The 15,863-nt window shown below is 37.3% G+C and overlaps 1 protein-coding gene across 1 annotated transcript in view; it reads left to right on the top strand.

Annotated features, from left to right (window-relative positions):
* The window catches only part of ARSB (arylsulfatase B), a 212,826-nt gene that overhangs the window by 22,756 nt on the left and 174,207 nt on the right, over window positions 1–15,863 (top strand). Inside the window, exon 2 of the mRNA XM_044680917.1 lies at window positions 6,451–6,658. Within this exon, the coding sequence (XP_044536852.1) occupies window positions 6,451–6,658 (208 nt within the window). The remainder of the gene's footprint in view (window positions 1–6,450; window positions 6,659–15,863) is intronic.

Here is a 15,863-nt window from a genome sequence, read left to right as displayed (position 1 = left end):
TTCCTTCCATTCTCCCTCCCTTCCTCCCTCCCATTCTCCCTCCCTTCCTTCCTTCCTTCCTTCCTTCCTTCCTTCCTTCCTGTTTATCACAATACAAGGTTACTAGACATGCATTAGAAGATTCCACTTTTAATGACAACAGCCCAAGTATTATAATTTGAGGTAGGTCAGACATAAATCCTCTTCTCTCCATTGGTCTAGATCAGTGTCTTCACCATGATTATATCTTCTTTAAGACCTGCTTCATTTTATGCTTCTTGACCTTGACATCCATGATATGTATCATGGTGCTGTTGTCCTCAGTCTTCTTCATAGGTGATAAATCAGTCAAGGAAACTTGATGGCATAATGATCAAGCTTGCGCCTCCTAGGGACACTCTCCTGAGGGTTTGTGAATTTGAATCACCAATGAAACTAAAGTGCATCGAGTGACTAAAAGGTGAAGGGCCTTTGGATCATCTCCTTTGGGTCACTGTTCAACAGTGCTTTATTTTGTCTAGAGGAGAATAACTTCCTTTTTTAAAATCTCTGATGCTATCTTGTAGGAAAGGGCTCATTGTTTCTTTACAAATAATGAAATACCAAGCTAAATGGCTCAGTGAATAGAGTGCTGGACCTGGAGTCAAGAAGAGTCATATTACTAACCGTGTGACCCTGGGAAAGTCACTTAATCCTGCTTGTCTCAATTTCCTCATCTGTAAAATGAGCTAGAGAAGGAAATGGCATTTTGCCAAGAAAATCCCAAATGCGGTCTATGGAGAGTAAGACTGCACTAAAACTGACTGAACAAACTAATTGGTAGAGTTGATAGAATGCTGGGCCTAGAGTCAAATTTGGCCTCAGGCACTTATTAGCTATGTGGTCTTGAGTAAGTCACTTAACCTCTGTCAACCTTGAGTATAAAAAAGGGATAATGATGGCACCTACTTCTTAGGGTTGTGGTGAGATAATGGATTCCTGATTCTCCCAAATCCAAGGAGATAATAAATTAAGTGCTTAGCAGAACACTTGGCCCACTGTAAGTGCTCTGTAAATGCTAACTATGATTATTATTATTATTAACAACTTTATTATTATTATGCTATCAAGAATCATAGAATCACAGATTTAGAGCTAGGAGGGACTAGAGGTCATCTGATTCAACTTCCTTCATTTTAGAGTTTCAGTAGCTGAGTCCTAGAGAGGTCAGGTGATTTGTCCCAAGTGATTTGTCTCTAGTTTCACTACACTTCAGACACATTGCTGTCAAGGTCATTTTCCTTAAGCACAGATGTGATTGTGCTACTCCCCTACTCATCCAACTTCAGGTCTTCTTTTACATAAAGGATAAAATATGAACTCTTCTGTTTAGCTTTTAAAGCCCTACAGAATCTGACCCTAACCTCTCTTTCCAAATTCACTGGATATTAGTCTCCCTCCAGGACTTTTTTTTTTTTTAAAACCCTTAACTTCTGTGTATTGGCTCCTAGGTGGAGGATTGGTAAGGGTAGGCAATGGGGGTCAAGTGACTTGCCCAGGGTCACACAGCTGGGAAGTGTCTGAGGTCAGATTTGAACCTAGGACCTTCCATCTGTAGGCCTGGTTCTCAATCCACTGAGCCATCCAGCTGCCCCCCCCTCCCCCTCCCCCCAGGACTTTTTAATCTAATCAAGATGGCCTTCTCTCTCATCACCCACAGCACTCTGTCTCTTATCTCTGTGTTTTTGCCATGGCCATTTTAAGTGTCTGGATTTCACTCTCTCCTCCATATTTCCTCCATATCACAGAGTCCCTCTCTTCTTTTCAGACTGTGTTTTAGTACCATCTACATGAAGCCTTTCCTGATTTTCCTAAATCCAAGTATCCCTCCAAAATATCTTGTATTTAGCTATTTTGTATAGATTTGTATTTCTTCACCTTATATTTATGCTGCATTATTTTTGTATTTGTACTTGTCTCCCTCATTACATATAAAGTCTTTGTGAGCAAGAATTGCTTCATTCCTTGTAATTGTTTGTAACCCCAGCACTTTGGACAATATTTGGAACACAAGAGTCACTTGATAGACCCTTGTCAATTTATTGATGATTGCCTGCCCAAAGATACAAATGCAATAAGGTGCAGGCTTTGATCCTTTAGAATAGTTTAGGGGAAGGTCAACATAAACATATGAACATTTAAGAAGAAACTTAGTGTTATTACTTGTATTTTTGTCTCTATGTACATTTGTATACACACATAAACATCTAGGCCTTTGTATAAAGCATGATTTCAAAAGTAATGTAAATGGGTGAAAATAATTTATTCTTTTAAATAGGCTTAGAATTTCTCCTATAATATTTTTTAACATTATGAATTTGTTATTCTAGGCCTTTTTATTTTCAAAGATGATACAAAAGTAAATTTAAATTCATGGGAGAAACACCTTGATCTAACCTGAAGATGAAATTTTCATAGATTCTGAGTTCACCAAAATAAAAATGAATGAGGCTATACTGTGTGCAAGTTAACTTTTGTGGCATATAATTTATTTAAAATATTGGCTCTATATTATAAATAATGCCCAGCAAGTCTTGCAATTGTTTTTACTTTGTTCTAAGATCATCAGCAAATACATAGTTGTAATTTTTCATTAGTTGTGTTGATAATGTGGTAATAGAAATATATGATATACAATTAAAGAGCTTGAACTAGAAGAGACATTAGAGGCCATCTAGTCTAACCCTCTCATTTTATGGATGAGGAAAATGTGCCCCAAGAGATAAACACAGAGATATGCCCAAAGTCACACATTCTGTTGTTGCCCAGTCTCACATCTCCAGCTACTTTTCAGATATCTTCAACTGGGTGTCCAGTAGACATCTAAAACTCACTATGGGAGGCAGCTGGGTAGCTCAGTGGATTGAGAGCCAGGCCTAGAGATGGGAGGTCCTAGGTTCAAATGTGACCTCAGACACTTCCCAGCTGTGTGACCCTGGGCAAGTCACTTGACCCCCATTGCCTAAAAAAAAAAAAATAAAAATAAAAAATAAAACTCACTTTGTCCAAAACAGAACTCATTTCTTTCCCCCTAAACTCTATTACTGTTTAAGGTAACAATATTCCCTCAGTCCCTTAGATTTGCAACCAGAGAATCATCCTGAATTCTTCACGACCTCTCACCTCCCATATCCAAGCTGGTGCCAAGGCCCATCAATTTCATCTTTGCATCATCTGTCAAATACGCCCCCTTCTCTTGTCCTATGCTACCACGACTCTAATGCATCATTCCCTCATTCTCACATGCTTGGACTAATGCAATGTGAGCAAGTCTCGCATCAATATACTGTTCCCTCAAATTGGAGAGGGGGGTGGGGAATAGATATGTAAGGAGGTACAAACTGATCAGGTTAGAAATAGAATGGGTCAGAGCTTTTATTCCCATTCAGAGTGGGATCAGGTCTGTGAATGGCAGCTGCACTTCCAGCCTGGGAGAGATTAGGAGACTGAGTCTTAAAAAAAAATTAAGGGCAGCTAAATGATATTTCCTAGCAGTGTGACTTTGGGCAAGTCACTTAGCCTCAGGTGCCTAACTCTTACTGTTCTTCTGCTTGGAACCAGTACCACATATGGGTACTAGATGGAAGGAAAACATTTTTTAAAAATTAAACCAAGTCCTCTGACTTCAAATCTGGATATTTTCCTATATTATATAATCCATTAATTAACTACATGGCTTGAGACAAGTCATATAACTTTTCTGAATTTGTTTATTCTTTTATAAAATGGAGATGATATCTATAGTAACTATTTTTCTAGTTTTTTGTAAGACTTAGATGATATAATATATAAAATGCTTTGCAAACTTTAAAGGGCTATATAACTATTATTTATTATTTAAGGTTTGCAAAATAGTTTTTCACAACAGCTCTAAGATATGTACTGTAACTTTATTTCTTATTATTATTCCCATTTTACATATAAGGGAGTTGGTTTTTCTCAGATATGAGCATGGAAAAGGAATCAAATTATAAATCAACTGCAGAAAAAGGGCCACACCAGGTAATTCTTTTATGAGGTGAGGTATAAATTAGTCCCTTTGTGAGAAAGTAAGCAACCTGATAGAATAAAGAATGATAGGGCATGCTTTTAAATGATTTTTAAAAGTCTCCGAGTCCTGGAGAAAGACTTGAAGGAAATCTAGATCCTGATATGATATGTTAAAGATACAGAGAGTTAGATAAAGGAGAGTTCTGAGAAGTCACATGGATTTGGGAGATTATTAAACAGAGGCAGTCACAACAAAGAAAGGAATCCAGTACTCTAGGAGTTAGGCTTTGGCCATTTTGACACAAGATGTGTCAGAAAAGAAGATGTTGGTGAAATTATTGTATTGCAAACTCTTTAGACAGTAATCTTGTATCTCTTCCTTCCCTTGAACTCCTTCATGATCAGTCAACCAGCCAGTCAGCATTTATTAAACAACTACTATGTACCAGGCACTAGTGTTAAACACTAGAGAGAGAGAGAGAGAGAGAGAGAGAGAGAGAGAGAGAGAGTGAGAGCCAGAGACAGAGACAGAGACAGAGAGATGGAGACAGACAGAGACAGGGAGGGAAGGAGGGAGGAAGGAAGTCCAAAAATAGTTCCTGCCCTCAAGGAGTTCATGATCTAATGGAGAAGACATGAAACAAACAAATATGTGCAAACTATATACAGATAAACAGGAAATAATTAACAAGGGAAAGGCATGAAAAGTAAGAGGGATTAAGAATGGCTTTTTGTAGAGGGTGGGCATGTAGTATCTTACCTATAAGATGTATTGGACAAATTGCTTAATTTTTCAATGCATCTGACAACTCTGAAAGACTAGAAGCTGCAGACAAGTTGCTGGAAGGGAAGGATTTTCTCTATATATGTTCTCTAGATGAATTGAGAAAGGGATTTATGGACAGAGAGGAGGAAGGGACATGTGTTATTTAAAATCACTGTATGTAAATACGTGTATGTGTGTGTGTGTGTGTGTGTGTTGGATATTAGGGACAGACCTGAAAATGGCACTTTGTTAGTTCAGATACAGTGTGGAGACAAAAAGGAGGCACCTATAGGTCACTGAAAAGTTAACCAAAGGAGCTTTATTTATCCATGACATAGTAAGGACAAGAAATAAGAATATAATATCACTTCTATCAACTGTACTATCTTTGTCTTCATTTTGAAAAGTATCTGTTCAGAAGGCTAGGATGTTATGATTCATGAAGTCTTCAAATATCCACCAAATCATAGGGACCACAAATCCATGTGGTGGGGACTTTTTATCACCCTTGATAAATCAAGAAGCCACATCAACACATCCAGAAACCATCAGAAAACTATGTCAAGCTGTGCCACAGCTTGAGCCTTACTTTCCCCTTTCCTCCCCCCAAGTCTTACTTTCCCCTTTCCTCCCCCCAAGTCTTCCATTTGTTGCCTTTACCTCAACTGTGATAGGAGGTGGGAAACCCTGACAGATACTGATCCTATTACAAATGGTATTGGTGGGGGAATTTTATTGGTTTAGACATGAATAATTTAAATAAATTTATATAAGTGCAGAAGGAGAAATATGGAGTAGTGATAATAATTCAGCAAACTAGAACACCAAGTCACCTATGAGTTTCTGATCCTAATTTAAAAAAAAATTTATTTAATTGATTAATTAAGAAAAATTTTCCATGGTTACATGATTCATGTTCTTTCTCTCCCCTCCTCCCCCTCCTCCCATAGCCAATGAGCAATTCTACTGGGTTTTACATGTGTCATTGATCAAGACCTATTTCCATATTATTGATATTTGCACTATATCCCCAATCATATCCTCATCGACCCATGTGATCAAGCAGTTATTTTTCTTTTATGTTTCTACTTCCATAGTTCTTTCTCTGTGATCCCAATTTTCTGTGTGGCTTCAGTACCTCATTTTCTCCAGTGGGAGGACAAGGTTCATTATCTGAAATCTTTTTGACTTTGAAATCTTTGACTAAAAGACTTTTATTAGCCTAACAAGTAAAAGGTTCTATTGGAGCACAATAAGAAGGTGAAGAGCTACCTTAAGAGATGAGGAAAAAGGAAGATAAAGAAGACACAACTGATTTAGAACAGCATTAAGATTAGTGTTAAGTGGAAGAAAAGAGTCAACCTATTAATTTATTTTCCACCTCTCAGGAATCAAATTGGTACAACATTTGATGCAAGTTCTTGAAATTTATTTATTCGTTTTCTCTTATAAGATGATAGCAAAGAAAGCCAAACCTCACCCCCAAAGGTAGATACCTAATTCTGATGCTTACAGCAATATGAGAGAACAGCCTGATGGGGAATTAGGATTAAAGAGAGGAAACGGTGGAGAGATGGCAAATGCTGCTCTAATTAGTTGATAAATCCATATCTGCTTACTATGTGACATTTCCTAAGTTGCTGCTCCGTTAACTGATTGATATAATTCTTTTCCAGCCTCTGTTTCTCTACCTCGCCCTTCAGTCTGTCCACGAGCCCCTGCAGGTCCCTGAGGAATATCTGCAGCCGTATGACTTTATCCAAAACAAGAAGAGGCAGCATTATGCAGGAATGGTGACCCTTATGGATGAAGCTGTGGGAAATGTCACAAGAGCACTTCACAAGTATGGGCTCTGGAATAACACAGTGTTCATCTTCTCCACAGGTAAGTCTGTCCAATATAAAATCATCTTTATCCAGAAACTAGGATGTGGCATTCAACAAAGTGAATGAAGACAAAGTGGAACATTTAGTGATTCCTTATTAAAATAGATTTCAATTGCAATGGTGGAGACATGATAGCATAAGATAAAAAAATGCTCTTGAAGAAGGAAATAGAATTATTTTTTCCTTTTTCAGATGTTAGAATATTTGGTATGTTCTTGAAAAAGAAAAACTATACATAAATTAATGATGTTCATATATATGAACTTTAAAAAAACTCTTACCTTAAGCCTTAAAATCAATACTAAATATTGATTCCAAGACAGAAGAATAGTAAGGGCTAGGCAATATAGAAATACTTCTAAAAAGTTTCCAAAGTACTTTATATTACAGTATCATATTAGAGCCTCACAAAAACCCTATGCAGGAGATACTGCTGCTATTGCTATTACTTTACAGGTAAGGAAACTGAGACTCAAATGTGCATGAGTGACTTGCTCATGGTCACAAAACTAATAAGAATCAGAGGCAAAATTTGAATCTAGGTCTTTTTATCCATTCACCTTGTTATACTACTTTCTCAGTGTGAATAGGTACTGTTTAGATTTGGCTATGCAATTAATTAGTACATGGTGAGGTATATTGTCATTTTTCTTTATGGCCTTTGTGTCTTCTGTAACTTCCATTAACCAAAAAGGAAACATGGTACAAAGAAATGGATATATAAAATTGCAGAGAAAGAGGAGAAATAGGGTCCTTTTATCCTGACCCAGTCTGTTTTCATTATTTCTTAGTTGGAGCCAATGTTTAAGTTTTGGGTCTGTGATATGAATAATTATCAGCAACAAGTATTTATTGATATTTTTGTGAAGTTCTTTGTTTTTGACTGTCTAGGACTTAAGATATGATGGCAGATGTGCTAGAGCAGGGGTCTGCAACCTTTTTGGCCGTGAGAGCCATAAACGCCACATTTTTTAAAATGTAATTTCGTGAGAGCCATACAGTGCTCACAGTGCGTGCTCCTGTAACAGCATCTGAAAAAAAATTGACTTTATGGCTCCTGCAGAAAGAGCCATATCTGGCCCTCAAAAGAGCCAGATATGGCTCGAGAGCCATACATTACCGACCCCTGTGCTAGAGGCTAAAATGTTTGTAGTTTGATGATCTTAGGAAACCATACAGCTCTAATAAAAGAAGGGCCAAAGTCAAGTTCTGTACTCCAGTGGATTCTTGATTTGTTGGATATGGGGAATCCCACCATCAGTGCAGGCTAAAAATCTCTTCATGTATATGCACAGAAAAGGGGACAAGTCATTTTAATCATTAAATGCTTATTATGTATCAGACCCTGTGCTAAGCAAAGGGGAAAAAAACCCAAAAATTAGCCCCTCTTGGCTTTTAAATTATTTTTTTCCAGTTACATTTATTTTTTTTGATATTCATTTAAAATTGTTTTTAAGTTCCAAATTCTCTCCCTCCCTACTTCCTCTCCTGACAAGCAATTTGATATAGGTGATACATGTATAATCATGTAAAACATATTTCCTTATTAGTCATCTTGTAAAAGAAAACACACACCAAAAAGCCCTGAAGAAAAATAAAGCGAGTTTTAAAAAAGTATATTTTGATCTTCACTCAGATTCCATAAGTTCTTTTTCTGGAAGTGGATAACATTTTTTTAATTTTAGTTTAGTTTAGTTTAGATTATTGTATTGCTTGAGAATAGCCAAGTCATTCACAGCTGATCATCATATGATATTGCTGTTGCTGTGTACAATGTTCTGGTTCTGTTCACTTCACTTTGTATTAGTTCATATAAGTTTTCCCAGTTAATGTCTTTCTGAAACCATTTCCCTCATTATTTCTTATAGCACAATAGTATTCCACCACAATCATATACCATAATTTGGAATTTGGGCATTCCCTCAATTTTCAATTCTTTGCCACCCCAAAAAGATGTGCTATAAAATCTTTTTGTATATATGAGTCCTTTTCCCCCTTCCCTTCCTTTCCCTTTCCTTTTCCCTTTCCCTTTCCTTTTCCCTTTCCCTTTCCCTTTCCTTTTCCCTTTTTCCCTTTCCCTTCTCTTCTTCCCCATACAGACCTAGTAGTGGGATTACTATATTAAAAGAAATGTATAGTTTTATAGCCTTTGGGACATAGTTTTAAATTGTTCTCCAAAATGGTTGGATCTATCCACAACTCCACCACAAGTGCTTTAGAGTCCTTATTTTCCCACATCCCCTCCCACATTTGTCTTTTATTTTTTTCTGTCATATTACCAGTCTGATAGGTGTGAAGTGGTACCTCAGAATTGTTTTAATTTGCATTTCTCTAATCAGTAGGGATTTAAGAGTATTTTTTTCATGTGATTATATGTAGCTTTGATTACTTCATTTGTTTGTGTAAACATTTTTAATTAAATGGCATCAAAATTACCCATGCATATCCCATAATGTAGGATCTTGTTTAGTCTTAACTATCTTATTTAGTCATAACTTCTCATATCCACTGATCCAACAGGTAAACTATTCTATTCTCTCCTAATTTGCTTATGATATTACTCTTTATGCCTAAATCATGCATCCATTTTGACTTTATCTTGGTATGTAGTATGAAATGTTGGTCTATACCTAGTTTTTGCCAAATCGTTTTCCATTTTTTCCAAAAGTTTTTGTTAAATAGTATCTCCACAGCTTGGATCATTGGGTTTATCAAATCCTAGATTTCTATGTTCAGCCCTTGCTCCTGAGAAGCTCACAGTATAGGGGAGACAGCATGCAAACAACTATGTATGCACAAGATTTATCCTGGACAAATTGGAGATAATCAATAAAAGGAAGACACTAGTAATGAGGAGGATCAGGAAAGGTCTTTTACAAAAGATGGGAGTTTAGCTGAAACTTGAAGGAAGCTAGGAGGCTGAGATGAGGAGGGAGAGAATTCTAGACATGAAGGATAGCCAGTGAAAATGTATGGAGCTGGGAGGAAAGAGGTTTTTTTTTTTCTTTTTTTTTTTTTTTTTTAAGGAAAAATCAGGAGGATTATGATGTACATGAAAAGGAATAAACTATAAGATTGGAAAAGCAAAAGAGGACCAGGTAGTGGGCTTTAAAAAGCAAAGAGTACTTTGTATTTGATCCTATAGGAAATAGGGAAGCAGTGGAGTTTATTGAATGGGACTTTATTTTTTAAAAATCTATTTAATTAATTAATTTAGAATATTTTTCCATGGTTCCATGATTCATATTCTTTCCCTCTCCTCCTCCCACTCCTCTCCCATAGCCGATGAGCAATTCCACTGGGTTTTACATGTGCCATTGATCAAGACCTGTTTCCATATTATTAATATTTGCACTAGGGTGATCGCTTAGAGTCTACATCCCCAATCATGTCCCCATCGACCCATATGATCAAGCAGTTGTTTTTCTTCTGTGTTTCTGCTCCCACAGTTCTTTCTCTGGATGTGGATAGTGCTCTTTCTCGAAATAAGTTCCTCTGGATTGTCCTGGATAATCATTGCATTGCTGCTAGTACAGAAGTACATTACATTTGATTGTGCCACAGTGTATCAGTCTCTGTACAGTGTTCTCCTGGATCTGCACCTTTCACTCTGCATCAGTTCCTGGAGGTTGTTCCAGCTCACATGGAATTCCTCCAGTTCATTATTCCTTTTAGCACAATAGTTGAATGAGACTTTAGGAAGATCACTTAGACAGATGAGTGAAGGATGAACTGAAGTGGGGAAAAACAAGGTAGAGACACCAAGCAGAAAGTTATTGCAGTAATACCACTGTGTAGTGATGGCAGCCTGCCAAAATGGTAGGTGGGTGGCAGTATGAGAGATGATTGGGGGGAATTATGAGATATTGTACAAAGGTACCAATGATGAGACTTGGGCAACTGATTGGATATAGTGGGTGAGAGAGAGTGAAGAGTAAATGATGACACCTAGATTGTGAGGCTGGATGACTGGTAGGAGAGTGATACTTTCCATAGTCATAGGAAAGTTAGGAAGAAGGAAGGATTTGGGGAGAAATATCATCTGCATAGAGATGATAACAATCTATGGAAGCTAATGAGATCATCAAGTGAAATAGTATAAAGAGAGAAGAGTAAAGGGTTCAAGATAGAGCCTTGGGGGACACTTAAGGTTAGTGGACACAAAGGACATTAAGAATCACACTTTTCAGACCATATGCAAACATTGATTTAATTGTTGGTACTTAGAAGTTGTGATATTCACCTGTAAACCAATAAGACAGGTTCTAACCTTCTATAAACCCAAAAGCCTAACAACTCAATCCATAGGCAACTCGTGCTTGTGTTGGGGAATTATCACTGGAAGGCCTGTGCCAAGAATATTGAGGAGAAGGCAGTAAAATGGGGTATTTGAAAAGTTTATGGAATGTTACAGGATAATGATCCTGGTAATCTTTATAAAGTGAGCGTGCATTTTTAATAGCAATTTTCCAAAATAATCAATTTTACTTGCACTTAGATAAGAGGCTGTTAGGAGAAGCTAAGGTTGAAATTCTTTCCAGAGTGATTTTTACTGTGTTAATTGACAATTTAAGCCACCTGAGGTGGAATTAATAATGTGATTGAAATCCAAGGTGATTAGACCTGCTCGATTTGGCAAATTGTAGGACAAGAGATTCATTTTTTCCAGCCTTCTTATTCTGTTTCAGGCAGATTTTCTTTACGGGCATAGAAACACTGTTTGCATTGAAAGCCTAGCTTCCAAACAAACAAATGTTGAAAACATTATATACAGAAAACCATGAAATACATTCTGCTTTTTCATCTCATGCTCGGATTCTGTGGAAAGAAGGGACTATGGGGTGAGGGTGAAGAGTATTTGCAGGAGAATTTCTTGGGAGACTTTTTTCATTTTTTATCCCCACTGATTCCCTTGGTTCCTTTGACTTCTTCTACTTGCTAGCCTTTGGGACCTGAGAATTTGGGCCACCAGAAATGAATCAGATTTAAAGCCCAACCTCTTGCCTGCAAATGGGAAATTCCTAAAGTTCCCATTTTAGCAGGGGAAGGTCTCTCTGCACAGGTCCTTTTGTGTATGTATGTTAGGGGTGGAGGGAATGGGGAACTGGACCTATGGTTTCATGGGTGGAATGAATTCCCGGGGGAAAAACTCCTTCTACCAATAGTGGAAGAACTGAAGCTGCTCTGCTTCTGTTCTAGGGCACTGAAAAATTCAAATGACTTCCCCAAGATCACACAGCCAAAGTATATGTGCCAGAAGCAGGGTTTGAACTCAATCCTTCCTGGCTCTCAGGCTAGTTTTCTCCATGACATGCTGCCTGATCATATACTCAGTTCAGGAAACAGAGAAAAATAGGAGCACAAGAAAATTCTCAGATAGACCATCTTTCTTCTGCCTTTTCATTACAGATGAGAAATATCACCCTGACAGACAAACGACAATGAGCAGATTCACTCACTGTTACTTATTGTTAGGGGCCTGTCAGTGCAAATATAATGTGCTGTCATTAGCAGAGATGACACTCAGGACTTGTCCTCAGTTGGACACAATTTGGCTTCCTGGACCATCTCTGCTAATAACTAGTTAACTGTATGCCCTTGAGCATATTATTCCTTCCTCCTCTGCCTACCCACACTCTGAAACCAGTTCTTTCTTTTATGAAATGGGGGAAAGCGATAAATTTAAAAAAAAATTAATTTTTTAAAAATAAAATAATTTTAAGTTAAAATTGTTTTAAAAGGCAGTAAATAAATATTTCAAAAAATTTTAAATATTTTTATTTCAAAAGATTAAAATATTTTAAATAATTTTATGCTAAAATATTAAAATATTTCTAATATTTTTAAATGTAACAAAATATAGATAGCTCAGTGGATTGAGAGCCAGGCCTAGAGATGAGTGGTCTTGAGTTCAAATCCAGCCTCAAACACTTCCTAGCTGTGTGACTCTGGGCAAGTTTTTTTTTTTTTTTGCCTAGCCCTTACCATTCTTCTGCCTTGGAACCAATACACAGTATTCTAATATCAAAATTAAGGACTTAAAAAAAGGGTAAAATTATATGATGATTTAGAAGCAGCTTGGTAGAGACCCAGCCTCAGCCAGGAAGGCCTGCATTCAAATCCCCCCAACCTAAACTACTTATTCTTTCCATGTCCCAGGAGACCTTGAGCTGGTGGAGATTGCTTTCTTAAATAAGGACAAAAATAATTATACATCATTGTTTGTTCTCTACTCTTCCACCATCCCTCTCCCAATCTTTCCATTAGAGTTTCTTCAAAACCTGGCAGTTAGCAAGTGGAACTCCTGAGTTTTAAAAAGTACTTAATGTAATTTGCAGATGGAGTTCAAGACCCTCTTAAAACATTTTAGATACTCTATGCCAAGAATGAAGCAATCTGACCATTAGAAAATCAGTGTTGTTCCTATCTCTTCTGGTTCTTTGTGCAGATAAAGGAGAGTCTTTTTTATATCAGTAAATGAAGCCTTTTAAGTCAATCTTTTAGGTTCGTCCTTGTTAGTCCTTGCTTTGCAAATTTAACAGTATGTTATAAAATGTTATTATATAACACAACATAACATAACATAACATAACATAACAGTATGTTATAAATAAATTGAACACATTTATTTATATTATAATTATATATAATAAAATTATATGATATATAAAAATAATATAATAATAAAAGTAAATAAATGTTATAAGGGTCAGCGTATAATATAGTTTATGGCAGCTAGGTGGCTCCATGGATCGAGTTTTGGGCTTGGAGTCAGGGAGGTCTAAGTTCAGATGTTGTCTAGATATGCCACCCTGGTCTAGTCACTTAACCTCTGTGTGCCCCAATTTCCTCATGTGTCAAATGAGGATAATAATAGCACCGACCTTCCAGGGAGATACAGGGCTGTTTAAACCTTTAAGTGCTACACAAATGCCAGCTTTTATTAGAATTATTATTATTATTTTTAAAAACCCTTACTTTCCATCTCAATGTATTGGTTCTAAGGCAGAAGAGTAGTAAGGGCTAGGCAATGGGGGTTGTGACTTGCCCAGGGTCACACAGTTAGGAAGTGCCTGAGGCCAGATTTGAACCCAGGATTTCCTATCTCTAGGCCTGGCTCTCAATCCACTGGGCCACCCAGCTGCCCCCTTTTTATTAGAATTAAAAACCCATCCATCTCCCAGAAATCCATTGTTCTTGGTGCACCATCCCAGACCCTCTGCTAAAAATTGCTCCCTTGAGCTTGTTAGTTGCTGCGATCTGAAGCACACTGGTCTAGGTGTGAAGCACACTTGGTGGCCCCATGGAGAGAGTGCCAGGCCTGGAGTCAGGACGGCTCCTCTTCCCGAGTTCAAATCTGGCTTCAGGCACTTATTCACTGTGTGACAGGGCAAATTACTTAATTCTGTTTGCCTCCATTTTCCATCTATAAAATGTACCGGAGAAGAAAATGGCAAGTTATTCTAGCATTTTTGCCACGAAGATCCCCAAAGGGCATCAAAGAGTTAGACATGACTGAAAATGCCTGAACACAACATTCTACTATATGGCAGAATAAGTGGGCCAAGCAGTTTTGGAATTAGGAAAATCCTGGGTTGGAATCCTATCTCTAGTACTTACTAGTTATATGACCCTGGGCCAGTCACTTAAACCCTCTGCAAACTAAGGACGTATTGGATATAATCTTGGACTTGGAGTCAGGAAGACGTAGGTTCAGACTCCACCTTGGAAGCTTAGAGATGTGTGCTTATGGGCAAAATGACTTAATCTGTCTGAACCTTGGTGTTCTTATTTATAAAATGGAGATATAATCTCTATAGTACTTATTTTATAAGGTCATTGTGAGGTACAAATGAGATCATATGTATGAAGTGCCATATAATGTATATGTTTAAATGTATAAATGTATACACATATAAAATAGTGGATTGAGAGCCAGGTTTGGAGTTGGCAGGATTCAGGTTAAAAATCTGGCCTCATACGCTTCCTAGCTGTACGATCCTGGGCAAGTCACTTAATCCTAACTGCCTAGCCTTTACTGTTTTTCTGCCTTAGAACCAATACACAGTATTGATTGATTCTAAGATAGAAGGAAAGGGTTTTTTTTTTTTTTTAAAATAGAGCTAATGATAAAATGTCTGATTAGGAGTTTAGTGGATCTTTATAAACCAAACCCTGCTTAAAAGGGAGTGTTGCCTTTCAGTAATCTCAAACCAGCATACCTTAGTAGTATCACCTAATGAATTCATTGTTTTGTTTATTCCGATTAGCTCAAATCAAAGTAACTTTATTATTCTTGTTTACTAGGACAGGTCCTACTTAAATGATTCCCTAAGTTTCAAAAGAACCACAACAGTAATACTTTAAATAAGATTTTCTCTGTGGCCATTTCAAAGGGTTTCAGGAAAGTTGTAAATCATATTCAACAACCAATGTGTCTTCCTTTGCCATTTTTTAAAATTTTCAATATAACTAAAAGTTAATTGAAGTGCTAACAGATTTGACTGATTTAGGATATGGCAAATACTAGATAATAAGCAACCCATTTATCCATGCATCTAAAGTATTTAAATATTTTCTGCATCTTTATCTGACAAGAAGAAAGGCTACCTTCTTGTCAAAGCCTGGAGGAAAGAAGGGGAGAATAGGGGATGATTTTTAGGAATTTTGAGATAAGGAAAAAGAAAGGTAAGTACTCCCTATGTGACCTTGGACAAGTTACTTTACTCCCTTCTCTGGACCTCTGTTTTTTCATCTGTACAATGAGAGAGTTTAACTAAATGTATAGCATAGTGGAATGAGCACTGACTTTGGAACTGAGGGACCTGAATTTGAATTCTACCTCTTTTGCTTCCTATCACCACAACCTTTCAAAGTCACTTAGCCTCCCTGGGCCTTCTTTTAGTTATCTTTAAATGAAGGGATCGGACTAACTGGCCTCTGACCCCCTTCCTGCTCCAAATCTTTGCTCCCAGGATCTCATGAGGACTGTGGTTGCTGCGTCTGTGGGTGGAGGGAAGGTTCTAAAGGCTGAAGTCATGGCTAGACCTTTTGAAATGCACAAGTAATGTGTTAAAAGGCATTTATAGGCTGGCCTGTAATCCTAAATGTATAACTTTGTTTTCTTGAGAATGTACAGTCTGAATTCCAAACAACCAATTTAGAACCTTTTGGACTACAATCAGCTTGTAGGTTGAACACCG

The sequence above is a fragment of the Gracilinanus agilis genome, chromosome 1, assembly GCF_016433145.1.
Source record: "Gracilinanus agilis isolate LMUSP501 chromosome 1, AgileGrace, whole genome shotgun sequence".
NCBI classification, from domain to species: Eukaryota; Metazoa; Chordata; class Mammalia; order Didelphimorphia; family Didelphidae; genus Gracilinanus; species Gracilinanus agilis.
Note: the sequence above shows the minus strand (reverse complement) of the source record. Positions and strands in the feature narration are given on the sequence as shown.